This window comes from Lemur catta, chromosome 6, assembly GCF_020740605.2.
Source record: "Lemur catta isolate mLemCat1 chromosome 6, mLemCat1.pri, whole genome shotgun sequence".
In the NCBI taxonomy this organism is placed as follows: Eukaryota; Metazoa; Chordata; class Mammalia; order Primates; family Lemuridae; genus Lemur; species Lemur catta.
The window spans coordinates 58,239,197-58,252,293 of record NC_059133.1 but is presented as its reverse complement, the minus strand read 5'-3'; the positions used below and the strand labels follow the sequence as shown (position 1 = coordinate 58,252,293).

General features: G+C 55.8%; 1 protein-coding gene across 6 annotated transcripts in view; it reads right to left on the bottom strand.

Moving 5' to 3' along the window:
- Positions 1–130: 130 nt before the first annotated feature.
- The window catches only part of FMNL3 (formin like 3), a 50,197-nt gene continuing 37,230 nt past the window's right edge, over positions 131–13,097 (bottom strand). For 3 of the 6 annotated variants that reach the window (XM_045554975.1, XM_045554979.1, XM_045554978.1), the window contains 21 exons: positions 11,978–12,086; positions 11,725–11,801; positions 11,294–11,387; positions 9,794–9,868; positions 9,039–9,149; positions 8,584–8,733; positions 8,035–8,136; positions 6,786–7,065; positions 6,247–6,315; positions 6,034–6,158; positions 5,545–5,747; positions 4,545–4,779; positions 4,344–4,412; positions 4,144–4,224; positions 3,919–4,048; positions 3,101–3,261; positions 2,679–2,780; positions 2,259–2,351; positions 1,886–2,009; positions 1,639–1,755; positions 916–1,001 (listed from right to left, as the gene is read on the bottom strand). In XM_045554975.1, the coding sequence (XP_045410931.1) occupies positions 1,664–1,755; positions 1,886–2,009; positions 2,259–2,351; positions 2,679–2,780; positions 3,101–3,261; positions 3,919–4,048; positions 4,144–4,224; positions 4,344–4,412; positions 4,545–4,779; positions 5,545–5,747; positions 6,034–6,158; positions 6,247–6,315; positions 6,786–7,065; positions 8,035–8,136; positions 8,584–8,733; positions 9,039–9,149; positions 9,794–9,868; positions 11,294–11,387; positions 11,725–11,801; positions 11,978–12,086 (2,482 nt within the window). In that variant the 3' untranslated portion in view covers positions 916–1,001; positions 1,639–1,663. Of the gene's footprint in view, positions 1,002–1,638; positions 1,756–1,885; positions 2,010–2,258; positions 2,352–2,678; positions 2,781–3,100; positions 3,262–3,918; positions 4,049–4,143; positions 4,225–4,343; positions 4,413–4,544; positions 4,780–5,544; positions 5,748–6,033; positions 6,159–6,246; positions 6,316–6,785; positions 7,066–8,034; positions 8,137–8,583; positions 8,734–9,038; positions 9,150–9,793; positions 9,869–11,293; positions 11,388–11,724; positions 11,802–11,977; positions 12,087–13,097 lie in introns of all 6 variants that reach the window. The other 3 variants (XM_045554977.1, XM_045554980.1, XM_045554976.1) reach the window with 2 other exon arrangements.

Here is a 13,097-nt window from a genome sequence, read left to right as displayed (position 1 = left end):
CTCCTGCCAGGCTTCTGAGTTCATGTCCCCTGAAACAGACGCAGCTCCCCCCCAGGTGTCCTATCCCCATGCTCAGACTGAATCATGGCCACCCTACCCCCCAAGCTCAGAAGAAGAGACAGAGTCAGGCTTGGTGCTTTAAGCCTTTGTTGAGAGAGGGAAGGTCTAGGGGTTTATGTACAAGAGAGAAGGGAGGTGATACATGTACAAAAAGTGGGCCCCCACATTCCCTTCTAGGGGCCGAGAGGATGCTGGCAGGAAACTGAACCAACAGCAAGACCACCATGCCTCCTGCCAAAAAACCCTCTGCTTTTCTGCCCACCTTGGCAAGGACAGTGTCAGCCTAGAATGAAATGGGCCAACAGCCAAGGGGTAAGGGCAGCAAGCCTGGCATTTCTCTACCCTTATCACTGGGGCACAGCTAGGCGGGCCCCAGGCTTCGCAGGGCCTTTCAGGATCCTGGTAAGAGATGATTGGAGAACGGTGGGCTCCCAGGATTCTCTTTAAGCCTGGATACTTCCAGACCAGAGCTGACCTTGGGCCAGCAAAAAGGAAGGGAAACAAACAAAGAAGGGATGGTTGCTCTTTGCTCTCATCCCTCTGGGCTCTAGTGGGAAAGGGCCCCAGGTGTTCCTGTATAGGCTAAAAGCTGGAAATGGCTTTTCCCAGCCCCAAGGGGCCAGAGCTGATCCTTGGTGACCCTTCAGGAAATGAAGCTGAAAGACCTTTGGGGCAAAGTGCAGTACTGGAGGCACCAAGGACGTGCCGGGCCCCTGCAGACCTAGTGCCCACAGTGGCACAGGTAAGATCCAGCCTAAAGAGCTGGGGTGATAATGACTGACAGCAGCATAGCCCTCTGCTGGGCCCCTGGCTGATTCCAAGGCTCCGAGTCCACTGCTTGAAGTGAAGAGGGCCTCAGTGAGGGCCTGGAGCCCGAGGGGGGCTCTGCGGTGCAGCACTCCTGGCTTGGTGGCGAACGACAATGGGCTGGCGGTGGAGGCCTGTGAACAGGAAGGGAGGCTGAGCCAGGGCGGTGCCTTCAGGATTAGCCCCACAGGCAGGGCCCTGGAGGAGTCTGCTGTGAGGTAGACAAGCTTAGGCGGGTAGTCTTAGTAGGACAGGCTTGAGGAGATTGCTGGGCTCTGCATTTTCAGAGGATCCAGGTAAGGGTGACCAGAGGCCATAATAAGGTAGACTCGGGAAGAGACCCCAGGCTACCTGGATGTCAGGAAACAGATCAAGGGCCATCTGACTGCCCCTGGGAGAAGCTACTGTCAGCTCTTGTGAGGAGGGAACCCTAGGACAATGGATCCTCTGGGCCCAGGAATCGAGCTTTAGCCTCAACGATCAGAACCATAGGCTGGTCCTGTCTGCTCTGGCACAGCTCTCAACCCTGGCCTGGTAACTCCTTACCCCTGGATCTTAGAAGAAGCCAGGACAGCATTAGTGGGAGAGAGACCACTACCCTGGTACATGCAGGGGATAAGCCACTCTTCTCAGAGCATGGGCCATGCAAGGAGAAGAATGTGTCCCCATCACTGAGAGGCTGTAAGTCATGCAAAGGAGGAGGTGCCTGTGGGCTCCAGCAGGAGTCCTGGAGGGTGGGCATGCAGAGGGGGCAGCTGTGATGCCCGGTACCTGTCAGGGGCCCCAGCCTTGGGGGTTAACAGTTTGATTCATCATGGTGGGCTGCATCACAGAAGAAGCGTGAGCCCCGCTTGGCAGTACGGGCCGTGAAAGGGACACTCTTCAGCACTGTGGCCCAGGAGAGAGACACAGTGGTCAGGCCTCATGGGGGATGGGGCGAGGAGGGCCCAAAGGGGCTGGGTTGAGCTTTGTAAGCTGGGTCTGACTGCCCGATCCCAGGGAGGGAAAAGGGGCTCACCTGTGATGATGTCCTCAATGGTACCATCCTTCCCCTCGTAAACAGGCCGATGCTCCTTGGCCTGGCGCCGTCTCAACTCTGCAATTAGCTCCTGCTGTTGCCACTTGTTCCGCTGGGATGGGGTCTAGGATTTGGAGAGGGAAGGAAGTCACTGACCGGTTCCTGTACCATGATGCAGTCCAAGGACACCCTGGATGTGCACTGCTAGGAATCACCTTCCTAAAGCCCCTCTCTCCAGCCCACTGGACCCTAGTCCTCAGGCCCTTGAGTGGTCTGTCTATTCCAGTTGCTCACCGCCTCTCTAGCTTTGTTCCCCCAGTCCCCAATCCTTTGCCCCGTTTTCCTCCAGACCCCAACTCTTGGCCCCACCCACCTTGGCATCCAGTTTCTTGGCTTCCTGAGCCAGCTGCTTCTCCCGCATTACCTCCTCCTGCTTCTTGCGGGCTTCGTTCTCTTGTTCTGCTTCCTAAGAGCCATGGAAGGTGGGTGGGGGGTGAAGCTCACATAGGCTGTGAGGGGAGGGGCTAACTCAGGGTGGAGAGTAGGTGGCAGTAGGACCAGCTAACCCCAGGTGTCCACCCTCTGGAGGGGTACTTCCTGCCCCAGACAATGACAGGAAGGGCCCAGGCCACCACCCTACCCACCAGTTCACAGCTAAGAGGTCTGCTGCAGCTTCCATTGCTCCGTCCCCATACTCAGGAACAGTCAGAAAAGGCCCAGACTTGAAGCCCAGGCTTCTCCCCCACAAGCAGTTTTCTCTGAGCCAAACTCCTCTTTAAATGCTTCCCCTTACCTTGTAAGAACGAATGAATCGGACAAACACTGGGAAGAACACAGAAGGTGGCGTGGTCTTGGGACTCTCGCCAAAGTAGCGCACGACTGCATTGTAGGCTTCCTGGAGAAGGGGTGGGCAGAAAGGGTCACCTGGCAGGAAGAAGCCCAGCTCCTGGACCAGGGACAGGAGGCCTGTGGAAATTGGAGCCCAAGGCCAGAGGAGAAAAACCAACTACCAAGCCCATTAGCTGGAGAGAACCTGGGGCTCCTAAAGCTCCCAAGAGTGCCCCTCTCCAGAGGTGGCTGCCTGCCCCACCCCCAAGCCCTCTCTCACCTCACAGCCAGCCAGCTGCTTGATGAAGAACCAGAACTAAGCCCACCTAGAGGGCTGCCTGGCACCTTGGCCCTGGTTACTCCCACCCGCCTGCACCCCATGCTCGCCTCAGCCGTCTTGGCATCTCGCTGGAGCTTGTCCAGTTTGCCTTCATTGGCACTGAGGAAGTTCCGCAGGACGCTGTTGTCATGGATGCTGCACTCCCGCCGGATCAGCTCCATGCCCCGGCCCAGCTCCTTCACATCCAACAACACGTTCTCCAGGGACACTGTGGTCACAAGGGGCCTGGCTGAGGTCCACCCAGGGCCTGGAATGCCCACCTCCCAGCCCAGGGCTCTAGCAAACTCTGCCCTCCCCACCAGCATAGGCTCACTCAGGTTCTCACACCCATATGGACACAGAGAAGTGCACACCAAGCCAGCTACGCCCTTAAAGGGGAAAGGAACAGCCTGTGAGCTTGTGACCCCAAAGAACAAGGCAGCAAAGGCTGGCAAGGCATGGAGGCTGCTGCTCTCTAAAATGGAGCTTCCCCCAGCCTGTTACAGTTTTCATGGGTGGGGCAGAAATAACAGCTGCCTTTTGTCTGTAGAGGGCTTTATGGTTTTTCGAAGCATTTCACATACTCTATAGAGAAACACAGTCTCCAGGGCCAGGTTGAGGGAGTTGGGAGTAAAGAGCCACTGCCCCCCATTCCCCTTCCTGTTCCTGCTCCCAGGGCACCTAGCTGGGAAGGGCTGGCCCAGGCCTGGAGGTAAGGCTCCCTCTGCCGGCCCCTGCTCATGGCTCCGTCGGAAAGCTTTGAAGTACTCAGCAGATAACAAAAGGCAGAAACAAATGGACCCAAGCATTCCCTCTCCTCATAGCTTCTTGGGATTGTCCCGGGCTGCACATAGGGGGCAGACCCACTCGGCCAGGTTCCCCTCACCTGCTGCAGCCTTCTCCACAAAGTGCAGCTCGTGCCAAAAGTTAGCCAGGTCTGGGTATTTCTCCTTCACCGTCAAGGCGATAAAGTGTAGCAGCGTCATCTTCCTGTCAGTGGACTTGGTATCCAACAGCTGGGAGGGGTGAGGACAGAGCAGGAGGGCTCAGCACTCTGGCTCCACCACTGCTGCTCCTCGGCTGCCTGCCTGTGCTGCCCCCGCCATCTTACCAGATCCAGGCTCTGGAGCTTGAAGCCATACACGGCTCCCCGCTTGCTGCTGTTCATGTAATTCCCCAGTGCAAGTATGATCTGTCCAAGAGATGGATGGGAGCGGGTCAGGCCCAAGCCCCAAGGGCTCCTTCCTCTCCATATAGCCCCTACCTAGGACCTGGGAACCACTAGCGCCCCCCTTTACAACCTCTCCTCACCTCCAACATCTGCTTCAGCTTCTGCGAGGACTTGACGGAGGCAGAGGCCGCAATGATGGCGTTGAGTTGCTGGAAGGTGAGATGAACACTTGAGGAACCCCAGGCTGGGTGTAGTCAGGGAGGGGCTGGAAGGACTGGCTAAGGCAGGAGAGGCGGCTAGCGGGTGGAGGGGCAGCACCGTGAGGTGGGTTGGGGCTGTACCGGAGTGAGCATCTGCAGGTTGTCCTGGAAGTTGCCCAGGAAGGCCATGCCAGCCATTCGCTGGGTCAGCCGCTCCACCTTGCTGAAGAGCAGCATGAAGCGGTCCTCGGCTGCCAGCTCCTCCAGGGGCTGCCGCTCCCGCTCATACTGCCGCAGCAGTTTCACCTCCGCCTCTGTGGGCAGGAAGCGCATCAGGCACTCCACGAAGTCCACAGGCAGTGTCTGCAGGTCAAACCTGTGCAGGGGGAAGGGACCGCCTCAGCTCTCACATCTGCCCACGTTTGCCCCCATCCGTTTTATTCAACAGCTCCTGGAAGGATCAGGGCAGGGGTCTGAGCACAGAACACAGAACACAGCCAGCGGTGGAGGACCCATTGCCTCATTTGTCACAGTACCATCAATGACAATACTTGAGGGACATTCCATGCTCCTGTTTAAAATCCTTAATGTCTTCCCTCTGCACCTAGATGAAATCCAAACACCTGTGCGTGGCGTAGGAGGCCCAGCTTGCCAGACTTCTGCCCAACTCTCTTCCTTCTCCCCTATTCTCCTCCCTACACTAAAGCCAGATCCCATTTTCAGTGTCCAAGGCACCACGCTTCTCCCTCCAGGCCCTGAACTGGACTAACTCGTATAACTTTCTTCAGGTCCCTGTTGAGACAGCACCTCCTCTGGAGGCCTTCCCTAATCACCAGGCTCAGCCACATGGCCTTCCCTATTCTCCCAAAGCTGCCTGTACCTCTGCCATCTTGGTGGTATCTCTCCATGTTACTGCACTGTTCCCACTAGGTGCTCCTTGGGTGAAGGTCTGGGCTGAATTCCCAGGACCTCGCACAGTGCCTGGCAACAGCATGGATGCAGTAAGTTCTGGCCAGGCCAGTGGGTGACTGAGGGGTGTGAGGGAGTTCTGTCAGAAGCCCTGAAATCTAGCCAGGCTCCTGGGTGGAGAAATGGGTTGCCAACTGGCTGTGGACCAGGACCAGGTCAATGGGAGCCTCACGTGTGAATGGCCCTGCAGATCTCCTCGGCTGAGCGGCCAGCCTTGCGTAGGGTGATGGCCAGGTTCTTGGCACGATTGGCTTCCAACAGGGTCACCTTGCTGGCAGCCTTTTGTGCTGTCTTGTTCTTGGAGCAGATGAGGTCAAGGGCAGGACCCTGGGCTTTTGTCTTGAATAATTCTTCAAACTTATCCAGGTCCAGGTCCTGGCAGGATAGATAAGCAGAAACATGCTGTGGCCTCGTGCTACTGGAAGACCCCCTGGCAGCCTGCCCTGCATTGGCCCAGAGCTCTGTCACTCTGGTGTGTTTCATGCATACAGACACAAGTAAAGACATAACTGGAAATGCATGTTACCTACATGAATAAAGGGCTCATGGAGCTGACCCTAGTCCCAGCCTGTCTGAGGGCTTTATCAAGGCTAGATGTGCTCAAAGGACAACCTGGTCCCCAGCCCCCAAATCCACCCCTCTGGGCCCCAGACCGTGTCACCTCCAAGATCTTCTCATCATCAAGTTCGCTGAAGACAGTGCCACTGATCTGGTTGGGTTTCAGTGCTGTCCAGTTGAAGACAGGTAGCCTGAACTTGGTCTTGATAGGTTTCTTAATTCGAATGGCTAGTTTGGGAGGAGGATCAGTGAGGCAGGGGCCAAGGACACACTCCCCTGGTCCCCCCAGCCCTGCCCAGAGCCAGGGAACACTCACCTGACAGGCCCACCGTCAATACTACAGAGGGAGCAGCGCCAGGGAGAGGCGGGGCTGGGGGACACTTGTCTGGGGGAAGAAATGGCACAGTGACCAAGGGGTCAAGAGACTTCACAGGCCACCCTCCTCTCTGCACCCCACCAGCCCCTCAATCTAGTCCTTAAAGACTCTCAGAGAAGGAGGCTACATGAACTCTGCTCAAGCTGCTCCCAGGAATCCTAACTTTGACAGGGCAGTTCTTGCTAGTCTCTGACCCAGTTTCTCCTGCGACAGTCTAAGCCTTCTCCTTGGCTGGAATCTTTATGATCCTTAAAACAGGTCCACATCTGCCCTTGGGCACCCCTTCGCTAGTAACTTTTGCCTCCCTCAGATTCTAGCCCTCCCTCAGCCCTCTCTGGCCCTGATTTTATATCCTTCCAGCCCTCAAATGATGCCATAGTCCCAGTTTCTCTCTAAGGAAGACACTGCTGACTAGAGTTTTAGTCCCCACAGCGAGACTGCCCCTGCCAGCTCCTAGGGGTCACAGCAGTCGTGGTTACCTGGTAATGGGGGAGGTGGAGGGGGCAAGGGAGGAGCCGGTGGTGGAGGCAGAGGCAGGACCTCCTCGGGGGTTGGGTCTGGAGCCAGGATGTCCAGGTCGGAGGGTGGCATGCCCTCACTCAGCTCTGTGGGGCCTACTCTGGCCAGGGCCTCACTGCCCATGGACTCCAGGCCCCGGGCACTTGGCTCTAAGCGGCATCGGCGCTGGAAAGCCTCCTCCTTCTCTTTAATAAGCCTCCTCAGGGTGTGCACCTGGTGGTTCGTGTTCTCATATGTCTCCTATTGCCAAACAACACCATTAAGGGGAGAGTGGGCTAAAGGCACAGTAGTCATTGACCCTAGGACTGAGAATTCCTACCCAAGGATCTCTCAACCAGGGTGCTCAGAGTGGCAGAAATCCACGTGGGGGGTCGGGGAAGCTGCCACGCAGCAGAGCCAGCGACAAGCAGAAGAACCAGCCTGCTTCCCTGGCACCCTGGAGTGTCTCTGCTCTGCTCCAGCCTATTCTCACTGCTCAGGCCCCTCACGGCCAGAGAAAAGGTTATTGCCCCTGTGAAACTCGCCTTGACCCACTGTCGGTCTGACATAGCTGCTCTCTCCACAGCCCTTTGGGCTTCATTTTGCTTTTTCGTTTGGCCTCGTATGATTGCTCAATTGGAAGCCCCTACGGACGAGACTCTGTCTCACCCATCTCTGTATCCTCCACGGCTCCCCATACAGCGGTTAGCAGGGGCTGGGCAGATAGATACTGAGCTCAACAGAGCTAGCATGCATCATATCTTCTGGAAGAAAAGGTAGGGTTGGGGTACGACTTTATCACTAACAAAAAGTTAGATTAGAAGGCAGAGAAGAGACTGAACTATGAGGAGCCTCTGCTCTCTCAATTTAGGAAACCCGGTGGACATCCTAATCAGCGGAGCGCCTGCATTACTCTGACCCTGCTCGGGAGGCATGGCTGGGGGAAGCACGTGGAGCTGCAGGGGCACAAAACCAACAAGGTGGGCTGCAGGAGGAGGCCTAGACTGGGACTTCAAAGGGGCCCATCTGCTCCCACCCTTTTCTGGGTATGTCTGGCTCATCCTGGCTTCAGCTTCCCTCTCCAACTAAAAAATGAGGTAAAATCATCATCTGAAAGCCTAAAGGGTAAATTGAGATCTGAATCCTAGAGGACTTGACATGACTGAGGAAATAAAAGCAAGACCCCAAGGCCCTGGAGCCCAGGGACTGCTTTCCCCACAGCACACGTACCTTGATGCTCTCCAGTTCCTTCTCCCGCTGCAGGAGCTGCTTCTCTAGCTCCGCCACCCGCATCATGTTCTCATTCTCTAGGTCCAGAAGCTTCTCCGTGAGCTGCAGGACAGAAGGGCAGGCTTGGGGCTGGCCCTAAGGCCTGGGCACCCGGCACAGCCTGAACCCCAGACAGGACCTAGGCCCAACATCCCCATGCAGGGCCCCAAAAGCAGCATGGTCAGGTCAGGCTCCCCTCCTCCGTCCTGCTCACGGGCCCAGGCTCTAATACCACGTGAAACAGCAATAGATACAAGGCAAATGGCCACATTCTGACTTTCTCAGCCCGAGGCCACGCCATGCCAGCCCTGGAGGTCAGTGTGTGTTCTAATCGGCGAATGATTCAGTAGCTCCAGCCAGAGTATGCTCTAGAGAGCCCTGGTGGGTACTAACGCCTCCCCATGGCTCAATCTGGAGGTAAGTGGGTCAGCTCAGGATTCCTGGAATTCGGATGTCCCCATCCTCCCCTACCCTCAGCAGTGGCCCTGGCAGGCAAGGAGAACCACCTACATGGGACACATGCTCCTCCAGTTCCTCCACCTTCTCCAGGGCTACATTCTTGGTCTCAGCATCCTCCAACAAACCCCCCACGTCAAACACGTTGTCCAGGTATGCCTGAATCTGCACCTGCAGCTTCTCGCTCTCTGTGTGCCTTGACTTCTGGGGGAAGAGCAGAGAGAGTGGTAACTGAGGAAGCAGGCACAGGATCAGGGAAGCCTCCTGAGAAAAATTTAGTCCTCTTCACCCTTCACCATCACTTCCGAGAGCATTAAACCCAAGGACTTCCTGCTCCTGGAGCTGCCTGACTGGGGAGCCATCTGCGAGGGGTCCCGAGTATAAAGCCACAGAAGACGGGCAGGGTTCCAGGAGCATCGAGGACTAGGCATTTGTAAAAGAGAAACCCTTTGTGATATGGCTAAGCTGGTCCTCCAACCCAAAGTGCCTCACCCACCCAAAGAGCTCACCTGAAGGAACTCCTCCAGGCCCAGCTTGGTAAACTCATACTGCAGGTGGACTCGGAAGTTCATATCCTCCACAGAGTGCACCACAATGTTGATGAACTGCATGCAGGCCACCTGGGGGAGGCGCAGCCCAGCGAGGCAGAGACAGAGAGCAGAGGCAAGACACAGGAAGGATAGGTGGCTGTTAGAATATCATCATTAGCTGGATAATCAAAAGGAGTGAATAAAAAAGTTAAGTTTAAGGCCAGGTGTGGTGGCTCACGCCTGTAATCCTAGCACCTTGGGAGGCCAAGGCAGGAGGACTGCTTGAGCCCAGGAGTTCCAGACTAGCCTGAGCAACAAAGCAAAACCCTGTCTCTACAAAAAACAGAAAAATTAGCCAGGTGTGGTGGGCTCACGCCTGTCATCCTACCACTCTGGGAGGCTGAGGCAGGAGGATCGCTTGAGGCCAGGAGTTCAAGACCAGCCTGAGCAAGAGTGAGACCCCTATCTCTACTAAAAATAGAAAAATGAGCCCGGCATTGTGGCATAAGCCTATAGTCCCAGCTACTCAGGAGGCTGAGGCAGGAGGATTGCTTGAGCCTAGGAGTTTGAGGTTGCAGTGAACTAAGCTGATGCTATGGCACTCTAGCCTGGGCAAGAGTGAGACTCTGTCTCAAAACAACAACAACAAAAAGATATGCTGTAGGCCTGGTCCCTGTTCTTGAGAAGTGCACAGCACTGCTGGGTGTGTGCCTGACCCAGGCCTAGTTCCTCACCATGAAGTCGATGTTGCTGTCCTCATTCCGGAAATACTCCATCAGCTTCTCAAAGCGGTGTAGCTCCTTGCACACCTGTACGAGCAAACTTTCTCAGTGAAAAGATCTGCCCCATGCACAACTCAAGCCCCCAAATCCTGGCTCCCAGGATTGTCACAGCAAAAAACTGGTTCAGACCAAGTTTAATCACAACTCTACCTATAAAATGGGCCATTCTGGACACTACGAAAGAAAACCTGGGACCTGGAATCTGGCTCTGGGTCTCTGGCTCCCACCACTGGCTGAGGGAACTTAGTAAAGCCTGTGCCCTTAGGCTGGCCTTTAGGTACTTCTGGGCATAGGCCAAGAAACACAGGGATCTGATGCTTCCAAATTACTGAAGGAAGGAGGAAGGGAGGCAGGTCACAGCTGAGGCAGGAGGCTGAGGTCCTAGTGGGGACGTAGGGGAGGGGCCGGTGTGCAGGAAAGCCCTCTCTGAGAGGGGTCCAGAGGCTCCTGTGAGCCTCTGGGCTTCATGGAGGAAGCACCATTTCCTGGCTTGAACAATGGATGCTAGGGAAGAGGTCCAAAGAAGAGGAAGGGGTGGGACCAGCAGCTGTGGCTGAATGTCGAGGAATCCTATTCAAGCAGATGGGGGTTCAAGAGCCAGGCCCAGAGGCTGGGGAAATTCCACATAGGAGCTACCTCTCCCCTTACCCATAACAGCCAACAACCCAGGAAACATCCTTGCACACCTTCTCCCACTGCAAACGCATCTGCTTTGGGTTCTACCAGTGGGTTCATCGCATCCAAATCCCATGTGGGGAGTCTCTTCAAGTACAGACACCCAGGCCTGCAGTGGGCCCAGAGTGGGACACAGGGATCTGCACTTGCAACAAGCCCCTCAGACAGGTGCTTCTGATGCATGGTCAGATTAGGACCACTGGACTGTAGCCCTCAGCTGTCTGAGACTATAGCTGGCCAGTGGGAGGTTTCCCAGCACAAGATCACAGGACCTAGTAAGACTAAAGCTCTGGCTTTGCTTTTAAAAACACTGGCAAGGCCGGGGTGGGAGCACAGTGAGTGGGTCATGCCTGTAATCCCAGAATTTTGAGGGGCTGAGGCAGGAGGACTGCTGGAGGCCAGGAGTTTGAGACCAGCCTGGGCAACATAGCAAGACCCGTCTATACAAAGAATAAAATACCATCCAGGTGTGGTGGCATGCCTATAGTCCTAGCTACTCAGAAGGCTGAGGTGGGAGAATTGCTTACCCCAGGAGTTTGAGGTTATAGTGAGCTATGATCGTGCCACTGCACTCTGGCCTAGGTGACAGAGCAAGACCCTGTCTCTTAAAAAAAAAAAAAAAGTTAGGGATGGGGGTTGGGAGTTGGGAGGCTGCTTAGCCTCCCTCAAGTGTTAAAAATCATCACTGGAGACCGTGGGAAATGGTGCTTACCTACCTGGCCCCCCATCCTCTCCCCCACACATACACACACACACACGTGAAGACAGCAGACTGACCTCTTTGAAATTGTCAAAAGCAGCAAGGATGATTTCGTGACCTCCCCGCACCAAACACACAGCTGCCAGGAGCTCCAAGACAAGGGCTTTGGTCCTAAGGGGTGAAGAAGGAAGATAACACCCTTGCTCCCCATGCTGACAGCCACATGGCTCACTCCCACAGCGAGGGGGTATCTTTGGAGAGTGGAGACGGCCTCAGTGGTAGCGGAGGGTAGTTTGGGGAAGGAGGCAGGAGAAGGCAGGCTTGCTCCCCCACTGAGCTGTGCCGATGAGGGAAGCCAAGAGCATTTCTCCTCCAGCAGAGGTGAGGGGGCCAAACCAAGGCTCTGACAGGACCCAAGTCCAGGCAGGACTTCTTGCCAGGGACATGTGGAGCCCAAATCTCCAGAGCCCTGAGCAGAGTCGGAAGGAAAGGGAAGGAAGGAACGCACCTTGGATTCTTGTTGTTGAGGCTGAGTGCAATCTCATTGACAGCATGGGGGTGGGACATGACCAGGTTGAATCCATACTACAAGGGAAGGGACAGAAGGAGGGGACTTTGATGGTGGAGAAGGGAGCACCCAGCCAACCTTGACTGCAGGCCCACCAGCAAACCTGTCTCTGACAAGCTGCTGCCCTCCTAGCTCTGCTCTTCAGTGGGTGTGACAGAGGAGGTAGAACACCCTGGCTAGTGCCGCCCCTTACCTGATAGTTCATGATGGCTCTGAGACAAAGAATACAGACGTGGACGTCATCCTTCTGGCTCACCAGGCGAGAGTTCTTCAGGGCCCTGCGTCCAGGGAGAGTGCTATACCTGGGGGGACGGGCCAGGCAGTCAGGTGGGAGCTGGGGCTGCTGGTGCAGTGTCTCGGAGTGCTCACCATCACCCAGACAGCAAGCCGACCCGCAGCAGCAGCAAAAAAGGGGGAAAGAGAACCTTGTACTAACAGCCAAGAGGGACAGGGCGCAGGAGGCAGGGTGGTCAGCCTGTTTTCACTTCCCTGGAATAGGCCTTTGTCAGCAGCTACCCAGGATCCCAGGTTTATACCCAGTGCCCAAATCGTGCTGACCCTAGAGATCCTTCAAAATACAACAGTTGTGTAGGCCTCCCCACTCCTCCAGATGGGTCCAGAAAGGCTTTCACCTCAGCCTTCCCTCTTTCCACTTCCAGCTGCTGCACCTTTTGCACAATCTGTGAGGCAGGAGCATCTTGGCTCTCATGCCACCTCTGTCCCCGAAAAGGCAGAGCACATCCCCACAGGCTCTAAGAAGGCCAGGGGGCTACATCTGGCTTTGCACTGCCCCTCCACCCTCCCAGTGATGTTTCATGAAAAGAGGAAGAAGTGCATGTGGGATCTACCCATGCATGACTAGAATGACGAACAATGTCCAAGGGACAGAACCCAAAGGAGACTGAGTGAAAAGCACAGCCACGAGAGAGACAGAGATCAAGGAAAGGGCCACAGGACCCAAAGGAAAGCCTCGTGGAGGAGGAAGGGGCTCTGAGAAGTCATCTGGTCCATCCGCCTACCTCTAGGAAGGATGGCTCTTAATACACTGCAGACAAATGAACATGCTGCAGTCTTGGAGCAAAAATGTCCGAAGGAAGAAGCGAGGGGAGGGTGAGGGGCACGCAGGCTGTGGGGAGCTGGTCTCTGAGCAGCTGGCGGGGCAGAGTGAGGAACCAGAGGGAGAGAGAACGAGGGCAGGAGCTGGACCACCCGGTGAAGGCCAAAGGCCAAGGACCTGTGTGAGACGTGCCCTGCTCGAGAGGTCCGGGAGGAATGGCAGAGCGAGAGTGAGGAGTGGAGGGGCCCCAGAGAGG